Consider the following 22342-nt stretch of genomic DNA (forward strand, 5'->3'; position numbering starts at 1 on the left):
ACACCATTTCTTTTCTTTTTTCTTGTCAATAGAGAAATACAAAGATGATGTTATATACGATTCATAGAAAGAATTACCACATGTTTGGCGTCATCTCGCCTACTCGTTCTCCTCTTAATCATTAAGCCTCAAAATATTCTTGGTCTTTATCTTGCTTTTAAATGTTTCAATTCATCATTAATTAATTGCCAAGAAGAGTAAGACAAATTGGTGCCATTCACGTAAATCAATTATTGTGGTTGCACTTGTAGTTGTTTGGCCACAGTTTTTTAGATAATTGGTTAGGTACTTCAACGCCTTGATTAATTGATCAAGTTCAAAATTGTATAAAGAAAACCTGATAAACGACTGAAATTGATATGGGAGAGTGTGATATATACGTAATAAGGATAAGTGAAGAAAGGAAAACGGCATTTTGTTATAAACTAATTTAAAATACACACTAAACATTCTTTCTTTACCATTGTAACAGTTGCTCCTGCGTTATTAAATGATTCTAGTGGTTGCATTTAGTACGGATAAAAAAGAAATAGACAAATTTATATTATATTCGCCGTAGGACAAATACAGGTGATTCTCGTTTTTTATTCATCAGTACGCCACAATAATGACAAATTTAAATCTTGACTAACAAAGTCATAAAAAGAAATTTTTTTTTCTTATTTGCCTTTTATTTTTTATAGGTTGCATCTTAGCAGCTTTACTTTGTTGAAAAAAAAAAAACTTATAAAAGTAACATAAAGTCCCAGTCTCTTAATCTTTTTAGTTTATTGTTTCATTTCCTTTTGGTTTCCCCTTTCCTCCTGAGAAGGCTTATCACTTTTATCAATTACACCCATACTAATACCTTACACAACTTCAAGATGGGTTTTACTGATTTATATAAACCTCTGGAAAGTCCCGAGAAGAGGTCAGACACCAACACCGATAATTTGAGTGAATATTCCACTGATCATGAAATAGAAGCTGGTGTTCAATTGGATCAAAATGTCAAACAAATTGGCATAATTTCAGCCACTTTTCTTATTATCAACAGATGTATTGGTGCTGGTATTTTTGCTACTGGTTCCACAATTTATACTTTGTCAGGTAGTGTTGGAACATCATTGATTTTATGGGTTGCCGGTACTTTAATTGCCTTTGCCGGATTATTAGTTTATATGGAATTTGGGTCTGTTTTAACTAGAAATGGGTCCGAAGTCGTTTATCTTCAACATATTTACAAAAGCCCAAGATTCTTGGTTATTTCATCATATGCAGTGTATGCCCTCACTATGCCTTGGACTGCTGGTAATAGTGTAGTCACTGGAGAATATATTTTAACCGCCGCTGGAAAAGAAGTCACACAATGGAATTCAAGAGGTATTGCCTTGGCTGTTGTCACCTTTGCCTTCTTAATCAATGCTATCAATGCCAAGGCAGGGTTGTTTATGGCAAACACTTTGGGTTCATTCAAAATTGTCATTATTTTATTCATTATTATTACTGGATGGGTCGGTCTTGGTAACGGTATCAAGACTGGTCATTTTGAACCAACTCATAATTTCCACAACGCCTTTGAAGGTCAAACACCAACTGGCTATGGTATCTGTGTTGCCTTGTATAACGTCATTTGGAGTTTTGTTGGATACAGTAATGCGCTGTATGCTTTGGGTGAAGTTAAAAACCCAATGAAGGTGCTTAAAGTATCAGCACCACTTGCACTTTTAGGTATAGCCATTGCCTATATGTTGGTTAATATTGCTTACTATGCCGTTGTCCCAGTTGACGTTATTGCTGCTAGTAAAAGAATTTTGGTAGCAGACTTTTTCTATTATGCATTTGGTTCTAAAGCCAGTAAAGCTGCTGCCGTTTTCGTTGCTTTATCTGCTTGGGGTAATGTTATGTCAGTTATTTTCTCACAAGGTAGAATCATCACCCAACTTGGTCGTTCTGGTGTCATTCCATTTTCTCGTTTCTTTGGAAGTAGTAAACCTTTCAACACTCCATTCACCGGTTTACTTGAACATTGGATAATTGGAGTCATTTTCATCTGTGCCGTTCCACCAGGTGATTCATATAACTTTATTCTTAACTTGGTGTCTTATCCTTTGAATGTGATCAACACTTTATTAGGTGCTGGGTTGGTATGGATCTATATCAGAAAATACCAGGGCAAATACGAATGGAACCCAAAGATTAAAGCAACTTTCCCAGTGGCAGTGTTTTTCTTCTTATCTTCATTATATCTTGTTGCTGCTCCCTATATTCCTCCATCAGAAGGTCAATCCGTTTATGAAAAACTCCCGTACTGGTTACATGCTGTTGTCACTTGGGGTGTTTTTGGACTCGGTGGAATTTACTGGGTCATCTGGACTCAATTATTGCCACGTTTTGGCGGTTACAAATTGGTTGAAAAAGAAGTTCTTGGTGAAGATGGATTCTGGAGAAATAAAATATATAAAGTTTCAAAAGATAGTACCGAGGAGGAAATACAGCAGCAAGTTGAAGCTGCAGTTGAAGCTGAAGGAAATAAACTTAAGTAAAAAAAAAAAAAAATTAGACGCTTTTCAGTTCGATTTTTCTCGTATTGTTAATTATATATTCTATTAGTTTTAGTATCACTTTTAATTTGGGAGGGTAAGTCATTATTTAATACATATAATGTTTTAATTGTTATATTCGACAATGTTTCCAATGTAGTTGGTGGGGGTTAGATATAGTGGTAAAGTGGAAAACAGTATTGAACATTTTTTTGTTTATATTCACACGACCAACAGATTAATGAAATTCAAGAGAAAATTTTTTTTGTAGCATTTTGAATCACGAATACTCTTTGGTGTGCTTTTGTTAAGACGTATCCAACAACCTGTATAACCAAAGAAAAAAGATGCCAATCAAAGCCATACCTAAAGTTTCCATAGCCAGAAATGGGATAGGAGCATTTGTGAATCCGTGTCATAGAATAACAGTACAGTATTGTAACTGGGGAGGATCATCTACTCATCTTCGTGAATTATTAACCAATGGAGGATTGAATAATTATGCTAAATCCAAACCAGACATCTTTTTTGAGATTAAACAATTACGTGGTCATCCTAAATTGATTTTCCATTATAACAATAACGTTACTAAAGAGGTGGAGATAAAGAATATTAAACAAAATGAGATTATCAAAACTCTTACTGAATACAGTCAACGATCAGGTAATGAATTGTTCAAATTTAATCATAAAGTCAAATCAATCAATGATTCTGTTAGGGGTATTTGGTCACCATTACAAGTTCCAAAAGGTTATAGACATAAAATCTAAGTTAATGAAATATCGTGTAAATAGATTGAATAAACGGAGAAAGAGTTTGTCATACTTTATAAAGAGCTTGTTTCTGAGGTATGGAAATCGAAAGCTAGTCTCTATATACTAGGCCAGGACTCACATAGAGTAACTGTAAATGTTATTGTAGCTTTGAAGCTTCTATTAAGGTGGTTTAATATATAATTCCTTTAGTTGTAGTATAAGCTATCACTTTATTCTAGACGCTTGAGTGAACCCTTTCAAGTGTAGATACCACATTTAGGAAGATATAATAAGGTTTACGGTTACCCTCGGGATATGGAAGACAAGAAAGTGGTTATATTAGTGCTACTAGTATGTATCCGCATGTGCAGGTCCCCATTAAATTTTCGCCCCACACAGAAAACCTAAAAAACTACACAATTTCAATTGTAGCTAATGTAATTTATTTTTTTACTTGTCCATAATTTACACACATCTTAATACACATTTCATTAAACCTAAATACCTACAGTCATGACATTATTAACTGCGGAAAGATTGGTTAGATTGGCTTACAAATATCCAAGTTTATCTAACACCTGGTACTTAATTGCCACTGCTTGTTTAACAGTCATAAATCAACCTGATGAAATCCCCAAATTGTATCATTTTGCCTTGCGTCAACAGTTATTACAAGACCCTAAGTCGTCATCTTCTTCCACCTCGTTATTAACTGATAAACATTTGATTCAACTAGCCAAAGATTCAATTGACTCGGCAAAAAAATATCAAGATTTGACTGCTGTGGGGATAAATTTACCTGATGTTTTAATTCCCAGCACGTATTATCAAGATTTACCATTAGATTTCAAATTTTCGAAAAATGAAGATATTTTCCATTTTCAAGATAAATTGACCGCTAGATTCAGAGAAGTGATTTTGAAAAGTATTGCATTAGTTGGATTACCCAAAGTAATCAATTCTTTAATGGTTTTAAAAACTGTCACTCCTACAAATTTGAAAGCAGGAAATATTCCTGAACGTCCTTGTATTGTTAATCCTGGTCATATTCCTTCTGCTTCTATTTTAAGTGAAGATGTAAATGGAACAAGATTTGACGATACCAAAGAAAACTTGGTATCAGTAGACACTATTGATGGACCAATATCTCAATCCTCCATCAATACTAAACAAATTCAATCTGATTTAATTCGTGGATCTAATTTTTGGAATTCAGTTTATCGAAACAAAATTAACACCAGGATTAAAAACCAAATGTTTACTGCTTATCCTGATTTATGGTATTTTGCATATCATCATGTTTATTCACCATTATTGAGTTTTACCGATATTATCAGTGCTAAAGAAACTTCAATGTGTGTTGTTGCTTGCTTGATTCCACAGGATGTCAATCCACAATTAAAAGGACATTTGAAAGGGGCATTGAACAATGGAGGTACCAAGGAAGAATTAAATGATGTTAGATCATTAGTGTTTGATCTTTGTGATTGGAAAGGAGGGATTACTTGGAAGGGTGGTAAAGAAGGTGTTGCAAAATTATAACCTAGAGATAGTTATTTCAATAAACAAAACTGAAGAAATCTTGAATCTTTTTTTTTTTTGTCACTTTATTCTTACAATTGCTCTTTATAACCGTGAATAGGGAATGATTTACAATGTCTTTATGTTCTATGCTATATAATGATCTATTTAAAAATGAGCGGGGGTTTCTCTATCTTACTCTTTCGACTCTGGTCGCTTTAACAATTTTATAGGCTTTAAACCTAGTTGTTGAGATTCAACTTTAGTTGTTTGCTGACTGTCTTTAGGTTGAGATTTTGGTTTTCTGGATTGCTTTTTTGGGGGAGTGCTGCTCAGTTGTTCATCTTTTGATTCAGGTTTACTGCTTTTAGATGTAGGTTTATTAGCTTTTGATTTTGTTGCCTTCAGTGGTTTTGCAACCTCAGTTTTCTCATCAGAAGTCGTACCACTCTTAGATTCTGTTTGTTTCTTTGTCTTTTCGGATGTATCTTTCGGCTTCTTAGATCTTCTTGGTCGTTTCTTTATTTCTTTAGTACCTTCATCTGTCAGCTTACTTCCATTCAGTTTCTTGCTTAACTTCACATCTTCCTGTCCTTTTGTATCCTTATTTACCAGTTTATCCTTTGATACGTCTTCTCCATTTTTCAGTTTTTCAGGCTTTTCTTTGCCCTTGTCTTTAGTCTTTTCCTTAGATTTATCTTTCTCCTTACTCTTCTCCCTTGACACTGTCGTTGCTTTTTCTTTGGACGACTTCTTGGCTTTCAATTTCTTTCTCTCCTTAGATGATTTTGAAGTACTACTAACAGCTTTACTAGATTCTTTCTTTTTAGTACTCTTGTTGATTTTAATTAAATCAAATTGATCAATTTCATTGTTGATAAACATCAAAAATTTCTTATAAATTTCATTATTCACTAAATCATCTCGTTTCAAATTCTTTTTCGATTCTTTTAGTGTCTTTTGTGATGTGTTGGCACTAGTATCGACCATTTTATGAAATAAAGCCTTTTCAATCACAGGAATTATTGAATCAAATTCGTTTTCAAATGGTTTCTCTTTTAAAAAATTCAAAAATTCTAAACTATCATGTTGATTGGAAAAATTAACATAAGCTCGAGAATAAATGGGGACTTCAAAATTAGTTTTTGGATAATGTCCTTGAATATAATAGAATTGACAAATCTTACTAGCATGATAAGGATAATATGTTGCTAATTGGTTTAGAAATTCAGATTCAGTTAATGATGGAGGTAATAATCGAATGACAAATTTGTTATTTGGAGAAATTATAGGAACTGAAGTGGAAGATGAAGTTGTTGTTGTAGTTGTTGGAGTTCCTGTTGTCGTTGACGACAAAGATGGGGATTTCGATAGTATTCCAGGAGCAGGGCCTGACCTTCTTGGTGTTATAGATGCCATAAGTGAATCGATATTGCTTGGGGCTTTGTTCTTCTTAGTATTTATGGTTTTATGTCATTTACTTCTTTTTTAAGCTTTTTTTTTTCTTTTTTCATTCTCTTAAATTTAATTGTACCCTCGAACCGGATTTTTATTAGGAGGAACTTATTATGAGAAAAGCGAGAGAGAAGAGAACTCATACAAAAATAGAAAATTCTAATAATCTAACAATCTAACAATCTAATTCAAAGATCTTATCTCAACACCCTTCAACGATGAGTGTGGTTCAGTTTATTAATGAAATCAATCAAACATACAGTATATCAGACAATCGTCAAAAAATTGATCAATTGACAAGACTACTATCTATAAATCCTCAACAAAATAAATATATTGCTATAATATATAATTCCAAATCCATCCCATCAACAATAACAACATTATACGATGATGATTGGTCAGCTTTTAGTTTAATTTTAACCAGTTTTATTAAATTATGTCATTTAATGGATCCTTGGTCTCTTTTGAAATCATTCGATTTATACACCACTTTTTTAAATGATTTATCAGTTGGATTCAATAATAATTCTTATGGTTGGTTATTATCAAATATTATTAAAGATACAATATCTCAAATGGTACCTTGGGCAAGAAAATTGGATTTGATAATGTATTTCAAAGAACAAGGAGGTAAATTCAGATTGAATTATATGGCAAGTATCATTTTGAAAATGTTTAATAATATTAGAATTAATGATTCTAATGTTTATAAAAAATCCATCATATTATATTTGGGTAATACTTTATGTTATATCTATTTCAAATTAGATAATCCCTTATTGTGTCGGAATATTTTCAGTAATATGCAAAATACAAGCTTAAAATTCAATGAGTTTAATCTTGATCAACAATTGAAATATCGATATTATTTAGCCCGATATTATTTGATCAAATATCAATTAATTGAAAGTTTCAATCATTTACAATGGTGTCTAGTTAACACTTCAAGTTTGAAGAATCAAAAATTAACCCTTGAATTGTTATTACCTGTAAGTTTGATACTTGGGAAAATACCTAATTTCAATTATTTATCTCAACAAGGATTTAATTTCCCCTTTGTACAAATGTATCAAACTTTATCCAAATCCATAAGAGCAGGTGATTATTCTAAATTCAAGCAAGTAATTGATTCAAACTATCATTATTTAAAGGATAAGAATTTATTATTATTGATGAACAAAGCGGAAATACTTATATTAAGAAATTTGATCAAGAAAGTTTGGATCGTGCTTGATAAACCCAGCACAATGAATTATTTAAACATACCAATTGAAGGACATTATAATGACGAATTGTATTTGGAGAATGTTTTTGTCACGTTAATTGATTCAAATTTAATTAAAGGGAAACTAACTAGTAGTAAGACTGTTGTATTGAGTAAAACTGATACGTTCCCCGATGTTTTCAATATTTATAAATTGAAATATGGCAATAATAATGGTAATTCAAATCAATGGGTTTAAAATTTTACTATTATAGAACAATACATAGAGAAATCTATAGAAGCATATACTTAAACTAATAGAATAAAAGCAAAGCAGTTATTTTACAAGTCAAAAGTATTTCCAACAAATGTTAATTGTTGAACTGTAGTGTTTAATATTTTCTCTCAGTATCGTAAAAACAGAATCGATTTCGCAAATTGCTAGAAAGATCGTCCACACAAAAAATAACCACCCAAAAAACTCTCATAATCCCTTTATATTGGGTTGCTTACAACATATCAATTGCAAACCATCGCCACGGTATCTTATCGTGTTCTACCTCCTCATCTCACCAAATACACAATAATGACAATTACTACAGCATCTGTACCAGAAGAATTGAAAACTGATAAATCGGTGACACCATTCATCATAAGATCAATTGAATTATCTCAAGCCAACCCTATTGTTAGTTATTATTGTAAAATATACGTTTTGGAACATATTTTAACTAATAAATTACATACAACTTCAAAAGAAATTGAATTATTTACAATTGAACTATTAGATGACACTGAATCGATTAAGAATAATACTGAAGATGAAGATTTCCATAAGATTTTAAATAATAAACAATTATCACTTAATGTAGCATTATCATTTACTTATAAATTATTTAATTCATGTCTTGAAACATTACTGAATTTAACTTCATCAAAACAACAACAATCAGCATTAATAAGTAAAATGAAGGCAACTTTGAATTTTTTGAGTTTGTTGGCCGTTTTCAAATCCCTGGAAGATATTGATTGGGAGAAAATAAGTGGTGGTAAAGCCAATGATTGGGATAGTTTTGATAAATTAAATAAGGAAAAAATTAAGATTTTGAAATATCAATTATCGAGATTGTTAAAGGGGGAGATTCAAGTTAAGGATGAATTGAATGATGAAGAATTGGAGAAAGAGTTGGATAAAGAATTGGAAGAAATAAGTGGTGAAGACGTTGAACCAGAACACCATGAGCAATCTGGAATTGAAAAAGAAACTACTGAAGAGATAAATTTACCAGGAGCACCTAATGATATGCCGAAGTTTATTGAAGAAAAAGATGAACACAGCCCACAATTGCCACGGGCACCATCTACTTTAAATGAGTCGAACAAAGGAGAAGAAGAAGATAACGATAATGACGATTCAGTGAAATTGCCCGGTGTACCCCATTTCCCACCCGATGAAGAAGATGACACGGTTAAATTACCAGGAGCACCGAAATATTTACCAGACGATGATTTATCACATATCAACAAATCGTCAACAATTCAAGTATTCCCACCTACTGATGGAACTCAAAAGAAATCAGATTCACCAATTAAAAAACCATCTGCTACAAAACATCACCCACCATTAACAAAAGAAGGCATTAAACAAATATTGAATCGAGATGACACTATTACTCAAGTGCAAAAGCATGCTAAATTTGCTCAATCGGCATTACAGTTTGAAGATTTTAGTGAAGCGGAAAAACAACTAACACAAGGATTGGAGTTGTTGAAAATATTAAGAAAACAAGAAGAAGAAGAAGGAAATTAAATGTGGGATACAACCCAAGTATTGGAAAAAAGTGGAGAGTATGTAATTGTTTAGCAAATGTTAAAGAAATCAACACATGATGTAACAATAAACTATATATCTGGAATTACTTTAATCTACTTTTTGATCTCAAGAAGTTTAACTCTTGTAGGCTGTGTAGGTATATATGTGTGTGTGTATAAAGAAGACTAGCTATATGTGTATTGAGTTATATGTATGATCGAGTAAATTTCTTCCCTTCAAATGGGGCTGCTACCAAGTAAGAAAAGACTCATTAGACAACCACCAAGATGTTTTGTTTCGTTTATATGTTGTACCACGAAACTGGGGCCCCAAAAAACTCATCGTAATCTTAATTTTAGTTGTAGTACTTGAATTCACAATAATGCAAAAAACTTATTGCCAAGTAATCCCATTTGAATACTCCAGATATTTTTCAATCAAGAAAAAAAGAATGGAATTAAAAAGATTAACTTGAAACCAACTCTAACGTGAATTGAATACCACCATTAACAAGAATAACAATAGTTGCAATTATAAACACAAAGTCACGAAAATGAACATGAAGAAAGAACAACAACAACAGAAGCTCTTTTCTTCTTGTTCTTATTCTTTGTTGTTCTATTGAGGTTACTTCACATACATGAAATAGAACGAACTTTAAACGATGAAATTGAAACTGAATAATTAATAACAAGATTGTCTAAATGAGGCTGTGATTTCGATTTCTTTGTGTATGGTGTATAGTGTAAAACTTTTTCAGGAGTATAAATTTCAAAGCGTGTATAAAAATGGAAAAAAAAAGTAAATCTCATTAAACGCGCAATTTATTATCATTTTGTAAACATATGACGTCACACATTAGGAATTGTTCAATGTATTTTTGACAATATTGGACTCAACAAAGCATATTGAGGCTTTAAATGAACTAGTGTAGCAGAGTTTTTGTTCTCTCAAGAATTGTCGTTTATACCAATGGCAAGATCAAGAGAAGTAGATTATAGGATAGTGGTTAGTATTTGTAGTTAGTGTCAGGTTTAAGTAATGCACCAAATAAATGCGACTGCTTTCCTAATTGAGCATATTTTTTATTGCATCTAGATTCATCATAGTAGATTATGCATGTTAAACGATGGGCTGTGATCACCACTATCGACAATTAAAAGAGCAACAACACTATTAGATTTATTACCAGTATTAAGCTTTATAGTGTATGTCCAATTGCAACAGGTAGAATCTCACTTTCAAAGCCTTGTTCAGAGAAGGCAATTATAATAGTCTTTGAATATACTCTGATCTTGTATCCTTTAGAATACCAAGCAAAACCTTCTTTTGTTTGTTTTCAACTAAAAACACCCAAGACTTTGGATCCATTGGCAAAAACAAGAAAATCAATAAGCACAATATTAGACTAATTATGGGTGTATGTGAATAGAATTTTAACATCAAGAGCTTTGTGCGATGTTCATTTTAGCAAATTGTGTTGTTGTTGTTGTTGTTATTATTCTTTTCTTCTCTGGGTTAAGAGATATAAAATATTAGTAACAATAAAATATAATAATTAGAACAGTAACTCCAAAATTATACTTAGGAAACATATATAGGTTCTTAGTTTTCCCTAAAAATCGACATATTGCAACAGAATACATTTCTACAATTTTCAGCCATCAACTACAAATTTGTCCTAACAAAATTATTATTCATTCTTATCTGTCCAACCAACACCATTAAGATTTAATAGAGAAATATAATAACTAGTTGTTGTTAGTTTGTGAATGGATATAACCACAAACCTAGAAAATAACACATACACCAATACATTATAATAAAAGAAGATCCACTACAACACAACACAATAAGTAAAGGAAGCAAAAGCAAGAGAGAGCCAAAGAGAGAAAAAGTAAAAAATCAAAACATTCAAAACATTCAAAAATTGAGATCAAACTTTTTTTATTTTTTCTTTCTTTCTCTTTTTGGACGACAACAGTGAGAAATCTTTCTACCCACATTCAATCATATCTCTCAAAGAGCCACATCATACACATATATACTATTTATTACTATTATTCTTGCTTATTGAAAGTATAAAACAGCATTCAATATTTTTTCCTATTTACAAGAATCTAGCTAAATCAAAATACCTACTAAATTGCTATCATGGAGGCAATGAAAAAGAGAATGACTACGCATTCCCCCAAACCAGAGTCTCCGAAACCGGCAACTTCTCCAGATTCGGATAGCTTGGAAGGATTATCACCAGAATTGGTACCTATTGTCACACTTTTATCTTCTCAAGCACATCGTCGATACAATGAAGGGATCTTTATGCTTTATTATGATTTAAATGGTGATGGGAAACCCGCAGATCGTGAATGGAGAGAAGTTTATGGTATTTTGACCGGTAATCAATTAGCATATTGGGATGCAGCAAATTTGGCCCAGTTTAAAAATAACCCAAGTGCATTATTGGAGACTTCTTCTAAACCAAACTATATAAATTTCACCGATTCAGTGTATAATGCCATGAAGACGTTACCGGCAGCCAAACAAAACTTGGATAATGTTATTATTGTCTCAACAACTTTGAAGAATAGATATTTATTACAATTTAAGTCTTATAAAGATTTGACTGTATGGTATGCAGCATTGAGATTGTCGAATTTTGAATACTCATCGTTGCAGGAAGCTTACACGGGGGCATTATTATCAGCAAGAGGATCACGATTGTCAGATATAAGGACGATTTTGGCAGAAAAAAGATTTGATCACGAAGATTGGGTTAGTATAAGGTATGGTAGTGGTATGGCTTGGAAACGTTGTTTTGCTGTCGTTGAGCCTTCGACCTTAAAAAAGAAAGTGTTTACCCCTGGTCGGATATTATTTTATGAAAATGAACAGAAAAAGAAGAAACAATTGATGGCAATGGTAACCAACGCCACAGCTGTTGCTGCTATATATCCACAATCACATTTATTGATTGACCATTCTACAATGTTGAAAATGGAAGGTTATATTAATTTCACGTCTCCAAGTTTATCTACTAAAGTATCTAAAAAGAGTGCCAGTGATTTCAAACACACATCACTTTTTTTAATGCCAGAACAGCATTCTTCTGTACCTGGATTTGACACATTGATTAGATTTTTAGTGCCGTTATTAGATTCTTTCGGATTGTACGGGAGACCAAAAAGACTTAAAGCCAATAGAAATGATACTGACTCATTGTTATTTGGTTTGCCAACTTTACCTCATGTACATTATTTGGAATTGAATGATGTCTTGGATTTAACTAGAGGTGATTTTTTGAGTTGGGATTTGAAGACTTGGACAGATAATATTAAAGGTATTTTGAAAACAAAAATTGATAGAGGATACGAAGGTTGTGGAAGTCAAAGAGGAATCAAGGGGGCTGTTACCTCTTTAAGCAGTCCAGTGACTTCAACTGGTTCACCAAGATTTGCTAGTGGCCAAGGATTTTCTTCGAGACTGACATCGTCTTCCTCGTCTCAACCTAGACAGAATCAGCAAACACCCCAACAAAGGAAACCACCACCGCCAGGACCTGAATTGAAACCTGCTGGTAAAAGTTTTGATAAGAATGTTAATGATTTACATATTGGAGTGTCCAATGATAATTTACTTTCGGCTGATAAAATGAAAAATAATCACAAATCAGTGCAATTAGCAGAAATTTACCAAAAGTATTCTGATTTGAAAACGCCAAGTGATAACTACACTGACAGAAACATTTTGTTGAATGGGTCTCATGAACATTTGATGGAAGATGAATTGCCTGCTGGTATACAACAAATGAAATTGCATGACAATATTTATCCTAAAGACGACGATGGCTTGTTTAGTGATGACGACGACGATGATGATTTGGCTAAAGTTGATGTCAGAAAAATTGGTATGAATAATGATGGTTCCAGTCAATCTTTGGATCCAACGTTAGGAGCCTTAAAAGTTCCTTATTCAGACGATAGAGCCGGTAGTTATTCTTCAGTTATTTCACCAATGTCTCAATTTAACAACCTTAAGGAGAGTTACCAAAATGTTGATCGCAGAGCTCCATACCCGAACAATAGTGATAATGAAAGTGATGATGATTCTCCTCCACCTCCAGTGCCATCTCATGATCAGAAATATCAGACAGGTTTACAAGGGAAACTGAGTGCTTTTAGTCAAGGTGCTGCTACTTCAAGAGGCGCTGGTGGAATGATAAATGGATCTTCCAGTGAATCACGTTCTCAAGGTCAACAAAAACCAAAGTATATTTCGTCACCCAATTCGTCCCAGAATCATATTCATAGAATACATTCACCAGAAAAAGGGTCACCATTGGGTAGAGCTAATGTGCAATACCCTATTTCTCCAGAACGTTTGACAGACGTTCACAAATCGTCGGATAATTTAGCTGATGCTATAAAGTTGCCAGTCTTACCTGCTATAAATAAAGTTCCTCCACAAGAAGAACAACGCCAACCACAGAAGTACCCGCAACCACAACCACAACCACAATCGCAACCACATCCATACCAACAACAACAACAACAACAACAACCAAGGCAGCAGCAATTATATTCTCCACAACAAGTGCAGCAACAGAAATATCACCAGCAACAACAACAACAACTTCAACAGCAACAGCAGCAATACTATCAACAACAGAAATTTCAGCAACTGCAACAACCACAAAGACCTTTACAACAACAACAGCAGCAGCCACCACAACAACAACATTATCAAAAGCAGCCACAACAGCAACCACAACAACAACCTCATAGAGTGCCACCTCCTCAACAACAACCCCAACAACAATTATCGCAAGCTTATAGGGCTGCTCCACCAACACAACAAAAACAACCACCTCCTCAACAACAGCTTTATGGACGTTCTCAGCCACAAAGTTTCCCCAGGGAACCACCAAATGGTCATCCACAAGGATCAGGGTTTATGCAAAATCGTGGTGTTATTCCTAGAAATAATGGACAAGCACCTCCACCACAACCCCAAAATGGTGCTAGAGGATTTGTTAGCCAACAACAGCAACAGCAACAGCAACAGTACCAGTATTCATACTTACCTCTGGGTGCTTCTGGTCAACCAAAACAACAGCAGCAACAACAACCACAACAACAACCGCAACCGCACCGAGGACATCATCCTTATGGTGCACAATATACTAGCCAGAATCCTAATGGCCAAGCTAGGTATTATTAAGATTGGATAGTTATTGATTCATGAATGAGATTTTTTTTTATACTATTACTTTGTTACTATTACTATTATTATTTGTATTTGTATTTATACTTTAGATATATCTATATATTTTAAGAAAAACTATTTTATATGTCTTTGTTTATTTCTTTTATCATTTCCATAACATGCTCTAATATATATATATATATATATGTATATCTATACATCAATTTCATTTTGAAGTTTTTCCGTTTTCTTCAATTTGGTGAAAATTGTAATAAGTATTTATCAATGCATCTTTGACTACAAAATTGTTTCCGAATTGGGACATTTTTATTCAACAATATATCATACCATTCATAAACTTGTGCCACGGGGTTAACGACAATTAAATCACATTGATTACAAGTATCATTAAAATTGAATTTTCCCTTTGTTATCGCCAATTTAATTAATTGATGATATAATTGTGGAACATTCCGTTTCCAGATTTTTGTTTCTTGATAACTAACATCATAATTGGCCAATTTATTCAAACATAAAGTAGTCAAAGAAGGTAAATACGTAGATGGTTGATGATGTTGTTGTTGTTGAATTAAATAGATTATTTTAGTTCGATATTTTAATGTGGCTGATTCTATTTGGTTTGAAAAATTGGCAGGAGAGGTAGCGTCGGCGTCCGTGGTGACGTCGGCGGTGGTGAAATCAATAATATCATTTTTATTAAAATCACCAATTGATATAAATGGATTAGGTCCAGCACGGAAACTAATCAATTTTTTCAAATTTAAAATTTGATAAGGTAAAAATTTCAAGGAATTGGCACCTAATGATAAATCAACTAAATTAGATAATTTATCAATTAATGGTGGAATGACTTTTAATTGATTTACTCTCAATGCTAATACTTGTAATTTGGTGAATTTAAATAATGCTCGTGGTAATTCCGTTAAATTGTTATTGGTTAAATATAATTGATAAGAAACCGCTTGGGAATGCAATTGTGATTGTGATTGTATTGTCGTTGTTGCCGTTGTTGCAGTAGATGGATCGTTTTCATTATCAAGGTTGAAAATTACTAAATTGTTCAAATCTTTGATTTCTGGTGGTAGATCATATAAATTCATACCTTCTAAATTGATTATTGTTTGCATGTCTTCAAAACAACCAAGAATTATATTTCGTGCTCGATTGTAACTGGCCTGTCTTGCCTTTTCATTAACATCTTCTACACCAGTACTGGTATTGTTAGTAGAAACTGTACATGTTGAAGATGTAAATACTAATGCTGGTGGTTGTTGATGATTAAAAGTACCATTAAACCGATTGAATCTATCAATACCAAAATCTGCATCCGAACTCAATTCTTTTAAAGGTTTCTTTTTTATAGGACTATTTTCGTTTCTAGCATTCTTGATGTTGTCATTATTGTTGTCATTATTGCTATCATTATTAGTAGTGGCAATCGGGTTGAATTCATCAAATTCACTTGGTAATAGATTCAAATCAACTTTCTTGGGAGGTGACTTGGGCACTCCGAAATTATATTCTATATTTGTAGTAAAATCAAACTCAGACACTAATGGAACATCAGAATATAAAGCTGGCGGTGGACTACTTGGAGGCAATTGGTACTTATCATTTTCACCTTGTTCATTGTCGTTGTCAATATCAATATTAATTACCGTAGGTGTTTCTCCTTCTTCATTTGAGTCGTCGTAGAAATCTTCAAGGTCGACTCTTTTAATATTATCTTTGTCATTGAAACTTTCACCCATTTTTCTTTTCAAACTAGGAAGAAATCTTTGTTCAGATAATGCTACTCGACGTAATTGAGGTTTCAATGGTGACGATGCTGATAAAACAGTTTTCCTCGTGTGATATTTACTACTTGCATTTTCATCAATGGTGGACTTGTCTCTGGGTGTGGTATCATAAGGGATAGAATCGTTAATTGATGAGTTGGTATAAGCAAAAGGTAATAAGGGATTATCTTTTTCCATATCGTGTGGAAGGGGGGGTGTTCTTCTAAATGTATTGGAGGGATAAGGGGGTATTAAAAGGAAAAAAAAAACTCTGTTATATACTATTCAATTACTACTAGATATATAAATATGTTTTAGCTTTTGAATACTATAGCAATAGTTAGTTTCTAGTAAACATCAAAATATAAAAAGAATAAAGGAATGAAGTAGTAAAAAGATGTGATTTTAAGGGTTTAAAATTTTCTGTTTGTGAAGTAGAAATTTTTTTTTATAAGCGTCTATAAACCAAAACAATAAAACCCGAAAAAAAAATAGCGGGATACGCGACACCGTTTGATTCGTTGAATTCTTGAATATAACAACAAATAAACAATTGAATAAGTTTAATATCACACGATAAAGACCTTCGTTTGAACTTGAATACTTTAACACCAAGAGTTAATTGTTTTATTTGTGAATTGGACTAAGTTGATTAGTTTTCTATAACCCATTGACTCTTTCGCGTCACTTTCCTCTGTAAATTCATATTAAGAGTATTGTTCTTAGTATACTATTTCTCTACACTAATCATTAATTCTAAGATAAATATAAGCAAAGTGAATACATAACTTTAATAAATTTTAAGGAGAAAGCCTTGTTGAAATGTGTAAGTTGTTTAATTTTGTACATTTTTGGCCTGTTTTTCAAGATCAAAAATAGAAATAGACTTTTTCTTTTTCGCAGTAATTGATATCACTAATAAAAACCGTTGCATAATAAACTATACAATCTACTTGATAAAACTCATTCTATATATGTAACTTGAATGAACTGGAAAAACCTTTATTGATATACAAGATTTAAAGTAAAGCCATATTTACAGCAGTCTTGTTAGTCTAGCCCCCCCCACAACAAGTAACAAACAATGGCAATATATTTTGTGGTAAAACAATCTGCCACACACCGAGGGTGAAGAATAGAGAAACAACAATTGTTATAGGTGCGTGTAATAATGTTCAATTTGTGGAGAGAGTGTGTGGGTGTGTCTTTGTGGACAATCTTGAGAATTATTTTATCACATTCACCACCAAACCACGACAATCTCACTCATATATCCAACGGTTAAATTTTAGACAAAGTAGGGCTACTATAAGTTGCCATTTATTTATTCTATTCTACACATACCCATTACATTCAAGCTCCACGCTTTATCAAACTCTTTACTAAAAAATGACTGCTACCACGGCCACAACCACCACTAACCCTAGTATTACCCCGGAACTATTACTTAAATTGGCTTACTCTTATCCCAATCTACAAAATTCATGGTATCTAATCGCCGTGGCCACATTGACTCAATTAAACTTATCAGAAGAAATCCCTAAAGTCTTCCATTTTGCTTTACGACAACAATTGTTAGAATTTCAAAATGATTCTAGTTTGTTGACTAATGAAACAATGTTGAAATTAGCTGAAGATTCAATTAGTTCTAGTGAAAGATTCCCTGATATTCATCAAACCGGGGTTAAATTACCTGATGTATTGATACCTCATACTTATAGTGAAAAATTGCCTTTAAATTATAAATATTATCAAGGTAAAGATATACGTCAAACCCAACAATCAATAGTTGATCAAATTAGAGAGGTATTATTGAAAATTAGTATGTTCAGTGGATTACCCAAATCGATCAATTCATTATTAATATTAAAATCAGTAACTCCAACTGCATTAACCAATTCAAATACAGACACAAACATTAGTTTGCCTAAACGTAAGAACATTGTTGAACCCATTGAAGAAAATACCACCACAAATACACAAAATGTTGTTGATACAATTGGTGGGAAAATATCAAACGGGTCTATTGTTGTGGATCAAATTGTTACTAATTTAATTGAAGGATTAGAATACTGGAATAAAATATATTCAAATAAATTAAATATTCGAATCAAAAAAGAAATGTTACGAGCTTATCCAGATTTATGGTATTTTGTATATCATCATATTTATGGTCCATTGATCAGTTTTACAGAAATTTTGTCTCCACAGAAAACTTCATTTAGTTTGATTGCATGTATGATACCTCAAGATGTGAATTCTCAATTGAAAGGTCATTTAAAAGGTGCTATTAATAATGGGGCAACAAAGGAAGAAGTAAATAATGTTATTCAATTGGTGTTTGATATTTGTGATTCATTGAACCAAACTCAATTATGGAAAGATGGTAAACAAAGTGTTCCAAAATTATAGCTTCACCCTAATTCCTTGAAGGTAAAAACATGAAAGATAGGGACACTTTATTAAAGCAGTCCTTGAACAAATATTTAGATACAAATATGTATACATTTTCGAACAATTTCTGTAATTCAATAACAAATTTATTTATATAAACTAAACAAACAATACTAAACAAAACAACAAAAAACAATCAAATTTTATAATTACTTTACTTCGATTTATAATTGTATACTGCTTTGTCGTTGAATCAATAAAATTTGTAATCCACAAAAGGCAAAGAAAGCCAAATATACAAAAACAGCACTGAAAACAGTTTTAGCCACGGCTTTACCATCTTCAGGATCATTTATTGAACCCATAAATGACTCACTATTGGTCTGGAAAAGATAACCAATGACTGATAATATAACTATGGCGAATGATGAAGTAATAAAACAACAATAAGCTTGAAATGTCGATACAACTGGTTTCATGATTTTATGTCTTGTCTTAAATGTATGTATATGTATATGAATGGTTTCAAAATGGTTTCTCTACTGACGATAAGGTATTGAAATGTTCCGCCAATTGGTTAGTTGAAGAATAAAAATATAATTTGTTGATAATAATTCAAAACCAAAGAAAAAGGATACTTCTTGGTGGTAGTAATGGCTGGTACAGTAGGATATAAGTTGTTATTATCTTATCACTGAAACTCTTTGGAATTGGAAATTGAGAATTGAGAGTTGGTGTTGAAAACTTGAAAGTCAAGCATTTTTTTTGTTTGTCGTTATTTGTCGTTGAGGACATTTTTTTCCCAGAAAATGTCGTTAATGATACACTTACTCACTAACAGATGTATATGTCCGTATCTTTACAATATATTGATCTAGGGTTGCTATAGAAGGATATTCAAAACAAGAGTACTTATGGCTTGTTTTAGGCAATTAATGTTCTCACTATATGGTATACATAACTAAATAATGTTAATAAATATGACACCTATTCTTGAATAACTGATATTCTGTAGATGAGAGAATTTAACAGCTACAGAATACTGGCTTCAAGTGGGCAATAACAATAATACTTTAATATCATGCCTGTCTCTCACTTATACACCCTTGATATCAACAATGTCACCATTGCTGCTCTCACCATTAGAACGATGCCGACGTTTACGACGACGACTATTACTATCAAATCCCATTCTTTCTTCACTATCATCCCCATCATCTTCATCTTCATCTTCATTGTCTTCCTCATCGTCATCCCCATCCTCATCATTATAGTTTTTCCCAAAACTATCATTATTTTCCAATGCTGACAGCTTTACAGGACTCAGTCCATTGTCAGTATATTCCTCTCTTTCATTCTTCACTGGACTACTACTTCCCATCATCATCATTAACTTAATTTTCTCCTTTACTTTCAATTCTTTATCATGATCAGTGTTGTTTATATTATCATTGTTACTAGTGGGAGTGGTAATACTGGTAGTAGTTGCCGTTTCTGCCGTAGTAGCAGCAGGAACAGTAGTAGATGTAGTGTCATCAGCAGTGGTAGTACTAGTAGTGGCAGCTGCAGCTTCTGCAGCGATTTTCTTCTCTTTTAATTTATTTACTGCCTTGTAAACTTCTTTCATAAAATTCAATCTATCACTCACAACGTACATATTTTTATACCATCGATTTTCAATCTCCAAATTGTGCTTAATCGAGTTAACACTGACACTACCACCGGTACTATTATTATTTTTCGATCCTCCTTGATCACCATTGATATGTTTCCTATTAAAAAGTTTTTCTGTATTAGTACTAACAGGGGTTGAAGAAGTAGTGGGAACAACATAACCTTCATTGTACTTCTTCATTGAATCTATCATTTGTTTCATTTCGTTTGTCATTCGAGATAGTTCTTTTGATACTGGTATGATTGAAATTAGGTGATTAGGGGTAGTGACTGAAGTTGATGTCGGGGTAGGTGTACGAGCTGGAGTTTGTGAAGGCGTAGAAACCACTGATGGAGTTCTAGTTTTAGTTGTGGCAGTTCTTGAGTCTTTAATTGGACTTGAATTGATATCAAATGTTTGTGATTCTGCTGTTGGTGTCCGTTCTTTCATATCATATTTGCCACGCATATTTTTATCTGCATTATTTAATGATTTGATTCCTGTAGTTGGTGAAGTAGACACTGATTTATTGTTTATATCTGGTTTAAATTCTGGGGTATTATTCAATATTCCAGAATTAGTGGATGCAGGAGAATTTACAAACCTTCGACTATTATATTTAAATTTGACGATTTTTGTAGGTGACAGTGTGAACGATGATGATTGGGAATTAGAAGTACTAGTATTAGTGTTATATTTAGTCGATAGGGCTATGGTAGTATTGGTATAATCTGGCATAGACGATCGTCTAGTTGTTCTACCGGTATGAGGTGTATTAGCTGATGAATGTAGGGATTTAAATCTTTCAGGATCATATTTAATTGAAACAAACATTGTGTAAGTATAGGGTGAATGAACGGACAATTGCAATTATGGAAATCTAAATTCTGAAAATATTAGTTTAGTGGATATATAGAAATATTTATAAAGCACACAGTTTATAGAAACCTTTTTGATAGTAATCAATAGTGTTAAATAACTTGAGTGTGGATGGGTTATTGGCAGTTGGTGGTTGGTGTTCCTTGAACAAACCCAAGTTATCAAAAAGTTTGGAAAAATTGCAGTCAAGCGAAAACGAAAATTTTCTGAGTTCAGATTTTTCTCCCTCTAACGATCAAAACAAAAAAGAAAACAGACACACAATCTTATTAATTCGTCTTGAATTTCAATCGATAAACACTGATAAACACCAGCAGTTTAAGGAATTATAGATAGTTACAAACCATCTGAACTTGAATAACAACTTTTCTTTTTTCTAGCTATCTACATATTGACTCATAAATGACTACAGGAGCTTTACCATCTACACCAGCAAATGAACCCTTGATCAAATCTGCAGATAATGTTGCTAATTTGATTGAATCATTTATAGAATTAGGAGTATTAGTCCATGATAATCAAGGAACTCCACAATCCAATCAAGCGTTAATGAATAAATTAAATCAATTGATTCTGCAATTATCTCAAACATCAACCACAGCCAATGATCCTAATGATGCTAATACAAATTTAAAGCAATTTCTTATACCCATTGATGTGATTTCATATATTGAAGATGGAAGAAACCCCGATATATATACTAGGGAATTTATTGAAGTTAATGCTAAAAGTAATGCTCGATTAAAAGGGAAAATGTTGGGGTTTAAAAAACTACGTGATGTTTTTGGTGATAAGTTGAAACAAGAGTTTCCTCAATTGGAAAAAGGTGTTGACGATATAATTAACCGAACCAATGATAATAGTAGTCACACCGCTAGTGTGATCACAGACACTGCTAATAATAACAATAGTTAATGTGGGCAAGGAATAGAAAAAAATTTGCGGACAAATAATTCGGCGACCCTTTAATTCATTGGGAGGATAGGAATTTTACAGTAAGGAATTGCTGTCAATTCAACTAACAACAGTTCAATAGAGATGGAAAAACGACCCAACCCCTGAAAATACAAAGGTAGAATTAAAATGGAGAACGCAACTAAGGCTGTATAGTTTAGATTTTCAATTGAACAGGGATTTT

General features: G+C 32.7%; 12 protein-coding genes across 12 annotated transcripts; 8 read left to right on the forward strand and 4 right to left on the reverse strand. All coding sequences in view use genetic code 12, as the record gives it.

The window, feature by feature from the left end:
* Positions 1–863: 863 nt before the first annotated feature.
* Positions 864–2525, forward strand: MUP1 (Mup1p; the record flags this gene model as incomplete). Its single annotated transcript, XM_711256.2, has 1 exon — positions 864–2525. One exon carries the CDS (start codon positions 864–866, stop codon positions 2523–2525), a length of 1662 nt encoding a protein of 553 aa, XP_716349.1.
* Positions 2526–2869: 344 nt separating this feature from the next.
* On the forward strand, positions 2870–3292 carry CAALFM_C111880WA (mitochondrial 54S ribosomal protein mL43; the record flags this gene model as incomplete). The annotated part of the gene is made up of 1 exon (XM_711255.1): positions 2870–3292. One exon carries the CDS (start codon positions 2870–2872, stop codon positions 3290–3292), a length of 423 nt encoding a protein of 140 aa, XP_716348.1.
* Positions 3293–3790: 498 nt separating this feature from the next.
* Positions 3791–4819, forward strand: CAALFM_C111890WA (uncharacterized protein; the record flags this gene model as incomplete). Its single annotated transcript, XM_711254.1, has 1 exon — positions 3791–4819. The coding sequence occupies one exon, from the start codon at positions 3791–3793 to the stop codon at positions 4817–4819; it is 1029 nt and encodes a 342-aa protein (XP_716347.1).
* A 174-nt stretch (positions 4820–4993) lies between these two features.
* On the reverse strand, positions 4994–6217 carry CAALFM_C111900CA (uncharacterized protein; the record flags this gene model as incomplete). The annotated part of the gene is made up of 1 exon (XM_711253.1): positions 4994–6217. One exon carries the CDS (start codon positions 6215–6217, stop codon positions 4994–4996), a length of 1224 nt encoding a protein of 407 aa, XP_716346.1.
* A 254-nt stretch (positions 6218–6471) lies between these two features.
* On the forward strand, positions 6472–7719 carry CAALFM_C111910WA (uncharacterized protein; the record flags this gene model as incomplete). Its single annotated transcript, XM_711252.1, has 1 exon — positions 6472–7719. The coding sequence occupies one exon, from the start codon at positions 6472–6474 to the stop codon at positions 7717–7719; it is 1248 nt and encodes a 415-aa protein (XP_716345.1).
* A 327-nt stretch (positions 7720–8046) lies between these two features.
* On the forward strand, positions 8047–9270 carry CAALFM_C111920WA (uncharacterized protein; the record flags this gene model as incomplete). The annotated part of the gene is made up of 1 exon (XM_711251.1): positions 8047–9270. The coding sequence occupies one exon, from the start codon at positions 8047–8049 to the stop codon at positions 9268–9270; it is 1224 nt and encodes a 407-aa protein (XP_716344.1).
* Positions 9271–11427: 2157 nt separating this feature from the next.
* CAALFM_C111930WA (uncharacterized protein) lies at positions 11428–14493 on the forward strand (the record flags this gene model as incomplete). Its single annotated transcript, XM_711250.2, has 1 exon — positions 11428–14493. The coding sequence occupies one exon, from the start codon at positions 11428–11430 to the stop codon at positions 14491–14493; it is 3066 nt and encodes a 1021-aa protein (XP_716343.2).
* Positions 14494–14729: 236 nt separating this feature from the next.
* CAALFM_C111940CA (uncharacterized protein) lies at positions 14730–16475 on the reverse strand (the record flags this gene model as incomplete). The annotated part of the gene is made up of 1 exon (XM_711247.1): positions 14730–16475. One exon carries the CDS (start codon positions 16473–16475, stop codon positions 14730–14732), a length of 1746 nt encoding a protein of 581 aa, XP_716340.1.
* A 1191-nt stretch (positions 16476–17666) lies between these two features.
* CAALFM_C111950WA (uncharacterized protein) lies at positions 17667–18689 on the forward strand (the record flags this gene model as incomplete). Its single annotated transcript, XM_711246.1, has 1 exon — positions 17667–18689. One exon carries the CDS (start codon positions 17667–17669, stop codon positions 18687–18689), a length of 1023 nt encoding a protein of 340 aa, XP_716339.1.
* A 206-nt stretch (positions 18690–18895) lies between these two features.
* CAALFM_C111960CA (uncharacterized protein) lies at positions 18896–19150 on the reverse strand (the record flags this gene model as incomplete). The annotated part of the gene is made up of 1 exon (XM_019475161.1): positions 18896–19150. One exon carries the CDS (start codon positions 19148–19150, stop codon positions 18896–18898), a length of 255 nt encoding a protein of 84 aa, XP_019330706.1.
* Positions 19151–19767: 617 nt separating this feature from the next.
* Positions 19768–21159, reverse strand: CAALFM_C111970CA (uncharacterized protein; the record flags this gene model as incomplete). The annotated part of the gene is made up of 1 exon (XM_711245.1): positions 19768–21159. One exon carries the CDS (start codon positions 21157–21159, stop codon positions 19768–19770), a length of 1392 nt encoding a protein of 463 aa, XP_716338.1.
* Positions 21160–21606: 447 nt separating this feature from the next.
* On the forward strand, positions 21607–22119 carry MED10 (mediator complex subunit; the record flags this gene model as incomplete). The annotated part of the gene is made up of 1 exon (XM_711244.1): positions 21607–22119. One exon carries the CDS (start codon positions 21607–21609, stop codon positions 22117–22119), a length of 513 nt encoding a protein of 170 aa, XP_716337.1.
* Between the last annotated feature and the right edge of the window lie 223 nt (positions 22120–22342).

Source organism: Candida albicans, chromosome 1, assembly GCF_000182965.3.
Source record: "Candida albicans SC5314 chromosome 1, complete sequence".
Classification (NCBI taxonomy): domain Eukaryota; kingdom Fungi; phylum Ascomycota; class Pichiomycetes; order Serinales; family Debaryomycetaceae; genus Candida; species Candida albicans.